General features: G+C 40.7%; 1 protein-coding gene across 3 annotated transcripts in view; it reads left to right on the top strand.

Annotated features, from left to right (window-relative positions):
• The window catches only part of PLCB1 (phospholipase C beta 1), a 192698-nt gene that overhangs the window by 100788 nt on the left and 77630 nt on the right, over positions 1 to 14280 (top strand). For all 3 annotated transcript variants that reach the window (XR_009755687.1, XM_061559167.1, XM_061559168.1), the window contains exon 4: positions 13264 to 13404. Coding sequence is in view for 2 of the 3 variants with exons in the window: in XM_061559167.1 (XP_061415151.1) it covers positions 13264 to 13404 (141 nt within the window). In the remaining variant the exon portion in view is untranslated. The remainder of the gene's footprint in view (positions 1 to 13263; positions 13405 to 14280) is intronic.

Raw genomic sequence — 14280 nt, 5'->3', positions numbered from 1 at the left:
TCAGTTAAATAGCGACGGCTGAGAGGAGAGAGGTACATTACACTTGCCACCCAACAATGAGAATCTCATGAAGCAGGCAACAAGCTGATGCTGTTGTCAAGCTCGTTGGAATTACCTGGGGAGCAGCAAAGTGGCATGGACCAACAGAAACAGCGACGTGCTTGATAGGTTCACATTGACTCGATTGTGAAAAAGTGTTGCTCGTTCATGCACAAATTTAGTTGGAATTGTTCATTATCCAAGCAATTTTTTAAAACTCTTTGACTTGTTGAGCGTTGAGTGAAAATGTACACAGTATATTATATGGCCACATTAATGGTGTGTGAAATGATTAGTAGTTATTTTCCATATATTTTGATAACATTTGTAACAACAACATATTTTAGAGACGGCACAACAACTTTTGCCTCACTGTTGTTGAAATGGATACAACTTTTAAGAAAAAAATCTAATCATGCTCGCATTTTTGCCCGTCCTAGGACGGAAGCTGTAATATTTGCGCAAAAATTGAGTAGAGTATAATTGTATCTTGTGTAATTTTAATGGCAATGAATCTTGCACAAAAGTATGTTATAAAACATTTCACTGCATTTCACCGTAACACTATTAATGGCAGTGAATCTGGCACAAAACGAAGTCATAAAACACTTCACTGCAGTTCACTGTAGCACTGTATTAATGGCAGTGATTCTTGCACAAAACGATGTCATAAAACACCTCACTTCATGTCACTGTAGCACTGTATATAACTGACCTTCAATTTGTTCAAATTCACTGCTCCGATACTTTATTTTCTTCTGCTTTTGGTCGCTGTTTGAAATAAATTGGAAATCGATACAATATCTGCAAAATCAGAGAGAATTATCTCAATAAAGACGGGGCAATTTGCGCCTAAACAAATTCTATTACCGTACTTTAGGTGCAGTGCTCTGAGACTAGCTCGCCGGAGTAGCAAACTATTTGAATAGGAGGCAATGGTGGAAAAACAGCAGAGAAATGTTTCTTTTGTGCATAATTTTCAAGCGTAAAGTTGACCTTGCTTTAGTTTGACGTGGCGAAGAAATAAATGAAGGCAGTGGGATGTGGCGTCGAATTGTCTGGGAAGCTCGAGATAAAAAGGGGACAATGGACGTGAAAAAATGTCATTTGTGCCTAAACAAACTTTTATTTCCGCTCCACGTTTCTCCTTGCTGAGCGCTGTCACTCGTTAACGATCATAAATTAGCTGAATGTAATGGAGGGGAATATTGGCAAAAAATATCATAAAACACCGCACTGCATGTAACTGTAGCACTGTATTAATGTGAGTTCATGTAGCACCAAAGGAAGCCATAAGACACCTCACAGCATCAGACTGCAGTGATGGCAGTGAGTGTTGCGCGCAACAATGTGATGAAACAGCTGACGCAATGCCGCTGTGCCACTGCATTCGACGGACACTCAAAGACTTTAGGTGCAGTGCTCTGAAAACGTAGTCGTGTCCCGCTTTAGCTCGCCGGAGTTGAAAACAATTGCAATTGGAGTCAATGGCCGCAAAGCAGCTGAAAAATTCTAGATTTGAAGTTTTAGTGACTGCAAGGATCCATACTCTTTGGTTCTTTCGGTAAAGTCACGTAGATGAAAAATAAAATAATAAAATAATCAAATGAAAATAACTAAATTAAATCACGACGTTTCGGAGGCAACACAAGCTTCCGTCATCAGGTGTCAATGGGCGAAAGAACCAAAGAGTTCAGCTGAAAAATGTCGATTTTAGCATACATTTTTATTTCGGAATAATTTGGAAGCGTCAAGTTGACCTCCCTTTTGTTAGACGTGGCGAAGGAGGAAATGAAGCCAGGAGATGCAGCGCGATGTGACGGTGCATTAATGTTAACTCTCTATAAAGATGGGTGAATTGGCGTTAGAAAAGCAGCAAAAGTTGCTCCAACTTCCTCGGCGTTGGTAATGAAATGCAGCGACACATGAATATGTATTAGTGGAGGGGCCGCATGTGGAGTGACGTGACACGCGGGAGACACACACACAGACGTTTTCGGCACGTTACATAAGGTTACTTTATAATAGTGGCAAAGTGCAAGCAATTGTGCCTAAACAAATTAAAATTTCCGCTCCACCTTTCTGCTTGTGGAGTGATGCCATTATTAATGAGGCGGGGGGGGTCAATATGGAGTGACGTCAGCCGCTAATTATTATGAATAAGGGGTGGGGGGTCCATTTGGAGGACGTCACCTGCTCATGAATATTAATGAGGGGGGATGGTCGATGCGGAGTAACGTCACGAGCGTTAAGGACATTCCTGGGTGATTATAGCAGGTATACATTTTTATGTATCTACTCAAGGTATAAATTATACATTTCGTGCTAGCATTAACCGTACTTGTGGTCTTAACGAAATGTAAATGGTTGGATTCCCCTGGTCGTATTGTCCTCCCAGGTTACAGAGAATTTGATTGGCTGTCGGTTGGCCTGTCATAAGCCTGTCACTTGCATTCATGAAGACAACCGACTCAACATCTCGTCACTGGAATTCATGCATGCACTTGTGCTTGGTGTCACATGGAGGTTAAAATGATGGAATAACACAGGAAGAGTCGCATACCAAGAATCCTGTCAAACGTATTATTATTATTTGTGACAAACTCATTTCAGCACATTTCTTTCATATCAAAGCTGCATGTGAAGTTTTTGGTTTTAGAAAGCTTTCGAATCAAATAGGCTATTCTATAAATTTCTGGCATGTGGCGATATGTTCAGCAGCTTAATGGCAGTGTGTCTCGGTCTGCGCGCTGCGACAAGAGGGCTTTGGGGGAGAGAGAGTTCGTGTCGTGTTACTATTTGAAGGAGCACAGACTGCAGGTGGTTTGCTTATCTGGTCGATAGTTCGCCAAGATGACGGTATTAGTTCAAGTTCAAGTTCATTTATTAGGTATAGCCCTGTGAGCCATTCGGCTCTTGAATCGGGTGCAACCGCAACAAACAAAAAACAAAAACATGAACAAAAAACATCTTAAAGTGAAATATGTGACTAAGTGCAAACAGAAAATCCAAGAAAAGACGAGTATATCTTCCAGCTATTTAATATCATCCACATTTGCAATGCTTATTATTTCCAAATGTTGTATTACTGCCTTTATTTTTGAGCGCAGCCCCTTGGGGAGGCCTTAAAAATGCAGTTGGGTGAAGAGTGTAATGATAATAGTGAAGATTTAATACTTGAATGAATTAGAATTCTCATGGCATCTACATAGTCTCTACTGTTTATGATGTAATTAGTATGAATTGTGGCACATTATGTAAATAAATGTCATAAACATTTTAGAATCTGCATAAATGTAATTGATATTTTGTGAGGGTCAGTCACTGCTGAAGAGAATATGGTATACCCAGAGGGGGGGGGGGGGGATATCAATTTAAAACTCTAAATGCTAACATCCAAAAAATACTGATGGTTTAGAACAAAATGTTAATGTTCCTTATGTACCTTTTAATTTCCACTGTTTGACAGATTGATTGTAACATAACAAGCACTCCCTCAATCCACCAAACTGAAAATTGTGCTGATCAGCAGAGCTGTCACCACTGAATGTGTGCAGCCTCTCAGCAGTGGAAGGACGAAGCTAAATATACACCTTCATTTGCCGGCTTTTCAAAACGTCGTGAAAACATTCGTACGAATAGACGCGAGTTCAGTTTCCTTCAATGAAATGTCAACATTTTTCTTGATATCATGGGACCTCCTTTGCCAGTACCAAAAGTATGATAATAGGGTTTCCCCTTTTTTATGGCTAAAAAACAGGTGTTAAGATTTAAATTTAGATTTAAAGCTTTCGTGACTGCAGGGATTCATATTCTTGGTTCTTTCGGTAAAGTCACGTAGAGGGGAAATAATAAAATAATATAAATATAAACAATAAAAAATTCTCACGACATTTCGACTGCAACACAAGCAATCATCAAATATGTCTTAAGATGTTAGAACACCAAACTGAAACCTTTTACAAGGAATCATGTCTGCATTAACCACAATGCTTGTGGTGAGAATGCAAAAAAGACACTCTGATACTATATGCATTGTCCTTGAAACCGATTGGTCCACACCAGATGTCTTTCTTTTGAGCCTCGTCTCAAACGGTGTTAGACCAGAGGACGCCAAAAGGCGTACAGCCCAAAGACAATGCACTATCAGAGTAATGAGAGCTCGGGTGAGCTTCTACATGAGAGCTCGGGTGAGCTTCTACCACCCGACACAGCCAATTAGTAAGGTTTGTCATGTAAACAAAACATGCCAATTCGTTACTAGTACAGCACACTGGTGTGTTGGGAAGTAAACCCACAGAGAGAATGTTTTATGTTGTGAGTTTACTCTCCAACCCGCTGGTGTTCTGTACTAGTAACGACACATTTATATTTACGCGATCTAACCCAAAAACCTCTATTATGGAAACCTGTTTTTCATTTATTTCATTTATATTTGAAAAACACAATGAATTCCGGCAAGCATTACATTTATTAATATGAGTCTCGAGCCGTGATCTCAGGAGTGATAGAGAAATAAGAGGCAGACAAAATAAAAAGAAGAGAAAAATAGATCGAACCTATTTGAATTCTGGAGAGGAAGATGCAATGTTCCTTGAAAAGAAAAACACCCAAGATTTAACCACATACCAAGAATCAAAACTGCTATTTGTTATTCCATTGTAATGTGGTGTTTTATTTACATTTTGCAAGCCCTGAATAATTCTCAGGCGTGCTTTTTTGATCAAGGAGTTATAAACGGCAACAGACATTAAAAGGAAATGTTCAACATAGGAAATATGGCATATAAGTGAATGCACTCCACTATTAGTCATGGCCCACACTTCTTCCATATCTTTCGGTGTTATAAATCGACATCATATCCATCACAGGTACATAGAGGTCAGTGGATATTTATATTTCGGATGAATTGTTTACACTGCACATAATACCTGTACATGCCCAAAGGTGAATGTCATAAAAAGGTGATATAATACACTGTTCATACACCTTAAATGGCAGTGTTACTCAACAACAATTCACCTGGCTAATATTCACGTGTTATTTTTTAAATACTTTATATTAAGTTCGCTTGCTTGCTTGCTTGCGTGCTTGCGTGCTTGCTTGCTTGCTTAGGACCGTGCAAATCTTTCGGTCGTTTTTTAACCCACATCCCGTGATCCAATCGAGCTGACATTTTGCACACAGACTCGTTGTGCTTGACAATTAATTTTCATGAAAAAACATTTCCAAAATTTTACACTGTTTAGGGATTTTTTTAAAATATTTAATTACCAATTGCTTAATTGTGGCAGACAATTATCTGACCCATAGGTGGCAGCCATCTCAAGCCAGAGGACGAGAGGACTGTAGCCGCCCATTTCATGATGACGCAAATGTTGACTAACCACATGGCATGAAATCCCTGCCCCCACGCTGTACAGTGAAGACTATTTATAGAGCAGTTAAATTGAAGCCACCAGGTTCTTGAAAGTGGTAAAACGGGTGAACGCTAGTGCCCTCGGGAATATACGGGGCATGTCAAGAGGTGATCTTACATATAAAGGATTTATAGTGAAAAACTTTGTTTTTACGGGTTAATTTTTTGTGATTGTTATTTGAAAGTATGCATTCATCAGCAAAGTTCCACCTGCACGTTATCTCACGTGTGCTTTGAAAGTCAACAACTTATGAGGAAAAGACAACGTCTCGTTTAGATTAATTCCAATAATATCTGAACGTGTGTAAAATAACACAGCATTGAAAATCGCTCACACCTGCATTATAATTCAAATGCTGTTTTAACCGTATGAAGTACTTAACCAAACGGCACATTTTCAGAGTTTATCTCTCACCGCAGCTGACGTTGCGTGGCATTTGATTAGACGCTGCATTTTCAAAATTCGCATCGTCCTGCCGTGCAAAATCCGGTGTACTTCGTAGAACGAGCTAACGTAGTCTGTGAAGGACGAATAGTTTGGCAATTAAACTGACATCATTTCTTAATTATATGTTTATTTATAGAATATAAAAAGAAAAACTGAAACAATAAAAAAATTCAAAAAATTGTGATGCTGCATTTGGCAGTGGTGCGTGAGCAAATTCAAGAGCAGAGAGCTCGGCTATTTGAAGGGGTGCTATTGCTCAAAACCCGAAATAACATTCGTGCACGAGCAATGTGCGTGAACATTGTGCACGAGTGAAAGGCGGCGGGTACGATTCTTTGTCCGTTTGTGAAACGTCGCGTGTAGGTGAGATAATGGATGCAGATGCTACGTTAAGAGCTAACGGTTTGCAATCGGTGAACTCTGATTCTTCGCTGGAAACCACCCGGGCAGCTTGGTAATGGGGCTCATGGTGCAGCGAGGCGCGTGCCGTGAATACAGAAACGCCGGACGAGGCCTCTTATGCTATCTGTCACGGCAGCTGGATGCAGCGGAGCTCCCCGCGGTTGTATCAGCCAGCCAGCGGTTTCAAACAAACAAACTTCAATCCCACGGAGATGGCACCGATTCGTCAATACATTCATGGGCGGGTGGCAGACAGAATTCCGGAATCACGTTTACGGTAAGGGGCCATCCATGTAGTGGGTAGGCAAAAATCTGTCAAAACTTGACCCCTCTCCCCCAACTCTCTGTACGCACGCGGACTTTTTAAACCCCTCCCTCATCCCCGAATCGTATAAAACGACCGATATTTAATCCACGCAGAAACGATCAAGGATTAATAATATTGATGTGTTTAAGCAAACAGATAGTCCACCGCTGGACTATCTAACTCATTTGAAGGCCAATGTAGACAAATTATTATCGAGGCTTCACCCCCCTTCCCCCCCGTTTCCTATGCGTACGTACATTGTCAATAGACCTCCCCATACGCAAGCGAACGCATTTGGGTTAGCCACCCCCTGCCCCCTCCATGCGTACGAGCTAAATGGATGGCCCCTCACCATGAAACGCGACCAAGTCGACCGCACGGAGAGATTCCGCGTTCCCCCCCCCCACCCCTCTCATTGTGCACCGCGCGTGTGTTACGAGCGTGTGCAGGCGTTAACGATCTTGCGATTATAATTGGGACTGCGGAGAGATCCAGTGAGAGTGCATAATGAATGGCGTTATGCTTTACGATTCATATGTTTACAGGCGATTTTATTGTAGAATGCAACAAGGTTTTGTATTTTTTTTAGCAACGCTTCTTGAAAAGAATTTAAAAATAAACACATTTTGACATTGTGAAGCAAAACGAGTTGCCCTTTTTCTCTCTCTCTCTCTCTGTCGCGCTCCTTCTTGTCCTTGGCCAGGTGTGACTAATATATTTAATTCATTAATTACTAGCTTCCAATGCAATTAAAATTAAAATAGCTTTGATACGCTGCAAATTCCAAAAGTAATTTACTCCATTGGACCATTGCGTGCACAAGCGTTCCGTTGACAGACCAATTTTGTGTCTCTCTACGTCCTCTATTGATTCTGTGATTTTCTGTTGGGGCTCCTCTCTGTCAGCTGTTGGTAAAGTTGTAGCTTAATGGGTAATTAAGTTTGAATATGTTATACTTTTTGCATTTTATTGTGGCAACATTTCTAACCGAGTGCATTTTTTGAGCGGTGATATTGGACGGATAATTCAAAAGACAATGCTCGTACATTACATATATTTGAAATGTTCAAGAAAGTTCTATTCAACGTGTTTTTTTTTCTACTGAGTGTACACTTCATTCCCAGAGCTCATTATATCATCTCTGTGAATATAACAAAGTGTTCAGCACAACATTAATCCAAAAAGAAGCTTTTTATAACGAGGTACATCTCATCCTGACAACACATTATCACCGTCTTTGAGTGTGAAGGGTACACCGTAGCCATTTGTAGCAATTATAAACTTTTGCGACGGTGACGTGTTATACCCAACAGAACTTACACGAAGCACGACCTAAAATTAGCCGTCTTCATTTTTCAAATTGTAAGAGTTTGAATGTTTTTTTTTTCCACACAATAACTTTTATCAGTTGTTGATGAGTGTAAATGGAAATTCGTTCAATCAATTTAAATGCTGGAATATCTCACGTTATCGTACAACACGTATCGATCATCATTTATGCTGCTAAATATGCTCATTCCAACCGTAAATATCAATCAAAACGCTCACTTAATAACTTACTTAATCAAAACGTCAGTTGTCAAACTTGCTGTATGACTACATATGGAGTCCGTACGACAATATTGCAAAACAATTCCTGTTTTCATTCAAAGCAAGTCATCACTGTCAGCCATTGTCAATCCACTGCTGGACAAAACGCCTCTCCACCGCGTCATTGCCATCTGACAGTTCGTACAATGCCACAACACAACCCACTTCCACAAATGAGCTGACTTAATCGCTCCATCTCCCCTTTGGGTGTCCTCTCGGTTATGTGCGTTCCTTTGGCTGACACCACCAGAGACGTCCATCGGCCATCATCCCTCCAGCAGTGTGTTCTGCCCAAGGCTATGTACTTTTCTTCACCGTCAACATAATCTCTTTAACTTTGCATTTGTTCTGTGATCCACGTGGTTTCTCTTTCTTTCTTTGAGTGCAATTCCCACCACGCATCTCTCCAGTATTTATTGTGTACTGTTCAGTTGCGCCAAATTCTTTGTCATCATCGATGTTTCTGATGAAAAAAATGTCACGGTGAACAAATTATTTGATGATGCTGCTGCTGCGTTTGGCGGTGGCGCACAAGCAGAACAGAAAACTCAACACACTCATCAGCAACACTGGCCTTTAAAGAAAATATATAATCGGAGACACTCAGGCAATGGTCCTTATTCACAGCACATAAACAGAGAGGCAAGAGAGAAGTTAATAAGGGTTGGAGACTGCGCTTAACACCATGGGGCCTGATGTGAATTAAATAAATAACACACTTTTCTGATGACCAGTTTTGAAATTGGCATGTGAATAGTACGTGCTAATTGGCGGGGAATGACAAACTAAACACAAAAGTTGTTCTAAAGAAATGAGTTTTTTCAATCTATATTTAAAAGTGCATCGTTCCAGTACCTTCTTAATGTCGGAAGGAAGAGCAATCCAGGCGCCCACAGAAGCGCATCTGAAATTACGTCTTTGTTCGATGGCCAGCCAATGTGAACGCTTTATCTTCACGACTCCTCCTGTTAATCTCACAAGCATTCGATGTTGGTTTCATTGTAATCATTATCAACAATCTCATCGGCCATGGGTCAGTCTAGCGCTGGATGAAGGCCTCCCCATGTTGTGTTGGTCATGGGGTTGGTTGTTTGACCGTGCTTCGCCACACTGGTCAGTGTAGGTGAGTGAAAGGGTAGGGGGCCCAGGACCAGTTCATATGTCACTCGCCGCTGATGTTAGCTGTGCATTCAAGTTGCAGGATGCATGGTGCAGTGCGCTAACTACGACACCAGCGTCCTCCTCCCCCTCAATGTTCATTTACAACTCTCTCATGTGCTCTTACGAGTCTAAATTTAAAGTGCGTACACGAGGGTATGTTTAACTGGCACATCGCCGTAAGTCTTTTTTTGAGACTCATCTGGTGACAGTAAACAAAAAGCGGTTCTGGAGTAACACAGCATGAGACGGCATGACTTTGTCAGTGTTTTGACAAGTGTTGCCAACAGAGATGCAATTTCAATTCGACAAGTACCTACTGAGACTTTATGAAAAGGGGCTCTTATGTGCAACCATGCTTGGAAAATGATTGTAATCATATTCTATTTTATCTGGATCGCAATAATTTTTACAACATGCCGCTAATATGGCTGAGCCTCCATGTCATGAATATTAAACATTATTGGACAAATGAGCATTTGATTAGAACATGACCAAAGGTTGAGAATGAGCCATGCAGATCAAAAAAGCCCATAATTACTACATCTAAAAATGACAGCCTTCCTTTGCAAGGAGTTGCCAGCATGCACATGAAATGTTTTGATTCCTGATTTGATGATTTACTCAGGCCTTGCACGAACTATTAATTGCGGTGTAAAATTGCTTTCGAAAACTTGTTTTCAACTGAATGAGCTCTTCGGAAATATACTTACCTTGTGCATATGTTGATAACAAAATAAGTAATTGCATATAGTGTGTGATATAAATCATGGAGATAAATAAGTCTGTGTGGCTCTTTGTCCGTGAAATTATGCTTCATTGTGCAGAGAGGTTAAAATAGTACGTAATACATACTTCAATAATGTATGGATCTTTCCAATTTATACTTCATTTATTGTACTCAGACTTGCATGTGTAAACAGCTTTTTAAGTGGCACTCATTCTCAGCGTAAATTAAAATGATTTTTTTACTAATATCACACTGCATACTTCTCTAAGGTATTTGATAGCCTCTTCATGCAGCTCCCAGCATTTTCTGGAGAAGTTCCCAGCACCTTGAGCGAAACGACAGGCATCATGCCAACGGCATGTGGTGCAACCTGAAAGTAGAAGCCTAATTTTGGCGGAGCGCTCCAAAAGTCAGCAGTAGCGGGTTTTTTTAAATCCTTTATATTAAGTTTGCGTGCTTGCTTGCTTAGGACCGTGCAAATCTTTTGGTCGTTTTTTAACCCACTTCCCGTGATCCAATCGAGCTGACATTTTCCACACAGACTCGTTGTGCCAGACAATTATTGTTCGTGAAAAAAAATTCCCAAAATTTTACACTTTTTAGGCAAAATTTTTTTATTTTACATATATTCAAATAGAACGCATTCATAGCTTTGGCTGAACGTCAGAGTGTAAGAGCCCAGAGCGTAACCCCTCCACAGGCCGTGGTGGAGTAGCGCAGTTGGTAGCGCCCTTGCTTCCCATGCCAAAGGTCGCGGGATCAATCTCCGCGTCCTCCACAGGCGAATATATTTTTAAATCCTTTATATTAAGTTCGCTTGCTTGCTTAGGACCGTGCAAATCTTTCGCTCGTTTTTTAACCCACTTCCCGTGATCCAATCGAGCTGACATTTTCCACACAGACTCGTTGTGTGTGACAATTAATTTTCGTGAAATTCAAAAATTTTACACTGTTTAGGGAAAACAAATTAAATATTTAATTACCAATTGCTTAATACTGGCAGACAATCATCTGACCCATAGATTGCAGCCATCTCAAGCCAGAGGACGAGAGAACTCTAGCCACCACGCATATAAAGGATTTAGAGTGAAAAACTTTGTTTTTACGGGTTTACTTGTTTTATTCCATAGGTATTGTGTCAGCCGAGAGCTAGCACATCATACACTATCAGTATTTTATTTCAGACAAGCTTTTAGTATATACGTTTTCATGTGGTTTATTCACGGTTAGTTATGTATGGGGTAGAGCGGTGGTGCAGTGGGTAGCACACTGCACTATGATTCCGGCGACCTAAGTTTGATTCCTGACCACAGCTAACATCAGTGGCGAGCGAGTGATAGCTTAACTAGTCTTGGTATCCCATTCACCAACCCTTAATGGCCAGCGCAGTGAAGTATGGTCAAACAACCGCCATGAACTTCACATGCTGTGGGGGAGGCCTTCATCATGCAGTGCTTCTACAAAGACCTAAACGTGTATTGTTTATTATTACACTATTTTCAGCACGCATATTACAGGAATATCCAGCCCTGTAATCTGTTCTTCTCTAGTATGTGCGATGCAAGTCATTTTGTAAAACGGGTTATGTGACTAATTTCCTGTGATTGTGACCTGACAATCACAGCAATGTTGAATGAGGTTCTCCATTTATAAAGTTGTTATGTCAGCGTTTGGAATGATGATCGATCACATATGCAAATACCTGCATTATTTTCACTTCTGTGGATTTCAATTTTCGTCCAGGCCAACTGCAGTTAAGACGAAATACACACGATGCAATACTTGTCACTGCACTTGCTGGGTGTGCACGTTATTTTTTTTATATGTAAATAAATGCCATTTTCAAAATGTTCACCAGCGTTAATAGTTCCAAAAATAGTTCTGGCACAAAGCGTAATAACTCTGCATGTATTATGGATCGTAATTCTACTCTTCTTCACTCCTGAATTGTGTGCTTTTGTCAAAGGAATAGATTCTTAGCCTTTGTGTTTGTGTTTTCTCAATACGGAAGGGAATAAAGGACGCACATTTGAATTACACAGTCCAATGTGCGGCTTGCAGGGAATGCTATTTTCAACACTTTCAAGAGTACTTATCTTCCTTCCGAATCGTCACTTAGAAAAAGAGAACCCGTGTTTAATGTGAGTGCAGTGTCTCACGACAAGTGTATTTAGACGAGAACGTGACCAAAAAAGACATCACTTTCAATTCGTAAGGCAGCTGACCTGAGGCCACAATACCAGTTTCTGTAATATTATGACCGAGAGAGGAGGTGGTGTAATTAAATTAACAAAATGTAAGCAAACCCCTTTGTGGTTTGTTGTGGGTTTTTTCTTTCTAATTTGGACTGAAAGGGTTATTGACGTGTTACGAGCTTTTGTCTGTGAATGCCACTCACTGCCTCTGTCTCTGTCTTATTGTTGTTTTGGCATTGACATACGTGCCCTGTGCTGGGAGGCTCTGTGGCTCACGTGTGCAATGCTTTTGTGCCACATCTCGAAGCCGTTTGCGGTTGTGTCCCTGTGTGCAAAGCTGACATGAGTAATACAATAAGGGAATATACCCCCTTGCCAACTATTACACAACTCAGGCCTCACAAAGACAACTAATAGACCGTGGCTATAAATCTGGAAAGCATTGCCTTTCTGATTTATATGCACTGTGTAGTTATCTAAAGCGTAGTTCACTGAAGCAATGTTGAAGTAGGAATTCGCTGTGAAAGTAATATGTTATTTACAGGTCAATGATCTCCAATATCAGTTAGACTTCCGAAGACGTTGGATAAATATAGTGAAACATTTCGCAATGCCCTTTACTCTTTGACAGTGCCGAATGCGATCGAGACAAGCTGTTGTTCAATCAGCGCGATGCGTCCCTTGAAATAATTATTTATTGTGTCTGCCTAAAAGGTCAAGTTGAAAGTTTTTATTTTACATACCGATTTGATAGCCGGTGTTGGTGGCGACGTAGTTTCCAATTTCTCTTGAGACCTCAGGGTGCAGCTTTTAGGGAAAGGTGCTTACGGTGTGAGGAGGCATCCTACCACCCAGGTTGTGTTGACGCAGACTGCCCATGATGGAATGCCACGGTTTTCATATTGACCGCCACCGTTGTGATGTACCGTGAGGAACACTAAGACGGACGTGCCATCGTTCCTCTTCTGTGTGCAGGACGGCAAGCTGCGTGACGTCTTCGAGAGCGGGAATGGAGAGGGCCGACTGGAGCAAAAGACGGTGACCGTGGTGTTTGGATCAGACTTCGTGAACCTCACTTTCCTAAACTTTGTGGCCTTCTCTGAAGAGATTGCCAAGGTAAGATACGGAACGACAGACAAATAAGCCTCCGGTACTGTGTTCAGTTTGCTCCATGGGTTAAACACCGGTATAATCTGACATAACGGACAACCTAGGATAATGGGTATAAATAATAAATGGAGGGGGTGAGTGATTACAGCAGACAAGCTAAATGCCAGAGACTAGAAATTTATTTTATTTATATGCACGCTTTCATATTCATAGAATGCACTGTGGAAAATACCTGATGGATGTATATGGCTGCCTGTTCAAAATTAGATTTATTGACTGCAAATGATGGTTCAAATCACATTCAAAGAACAGCATTAAATAGTTTTTTCTTTGTTTATTGATCACGCATTATTATGCCAGTGACCTCTATGAAGACGATTCTACATGAACCTAAATTAATTTTCGTCACATTTTGCAACGACAAATCTGCACGTCGATATATATTTCAACGTTTGTGTAAATCCTAATAAAAGCTACTAATTTCCTTGAGCCCAAAGCATTAGGCTTTTTAAGCCGCAGAATTTGAATGTCTCACAGCGTACCAATTATATTTATAGATCAGAAAAGAGGACAGCAACACTGCCCTGCACTATACTTAAACCTCCGTGGCTAAAAGAACATACCCCCAGCTATGAGCACCCGTCAGCCATAAGAACATTTCTCAGCTATAATAACATCCCGCCTCTGTCGATGCATCTAAACTTAGAATAGAACAAAGAGAATATACTCTTCCATTGTCAAGTTCGCTGTACTTCACATCAACTTGTCTCTTTTCTTCCAAATGTACTCTGCACAGAAATGTGGTTCACAGCGCACGGGACTTGCGATCCAAAGGTTGCCGGCTTGATTTGATCTTCCGGTGGTGATGGAAAAATAAAGATT

This window comes from Lethenteron reissneri, chromosome 25, assembly GCF_015708825.2.
Source record: "Lethenteron reissneri isolate LAM-NWPU_2019-01 chromosome 25, ASM1570882v1, whole genome shotgun sequence".
Classification (NCBI taxonomy): domain Eukaryota; kingdom Metazoa; phylum Chordata; class Hyperoartia; order Petromyzontiformes; family Petromyzontidae; genus Lethenteron; species Lethenteron reissneri.
Note: the sequence above shows the minus strand (reverse complement) of the source record. Positions and strands in the feature narration are given on the sequence as shown.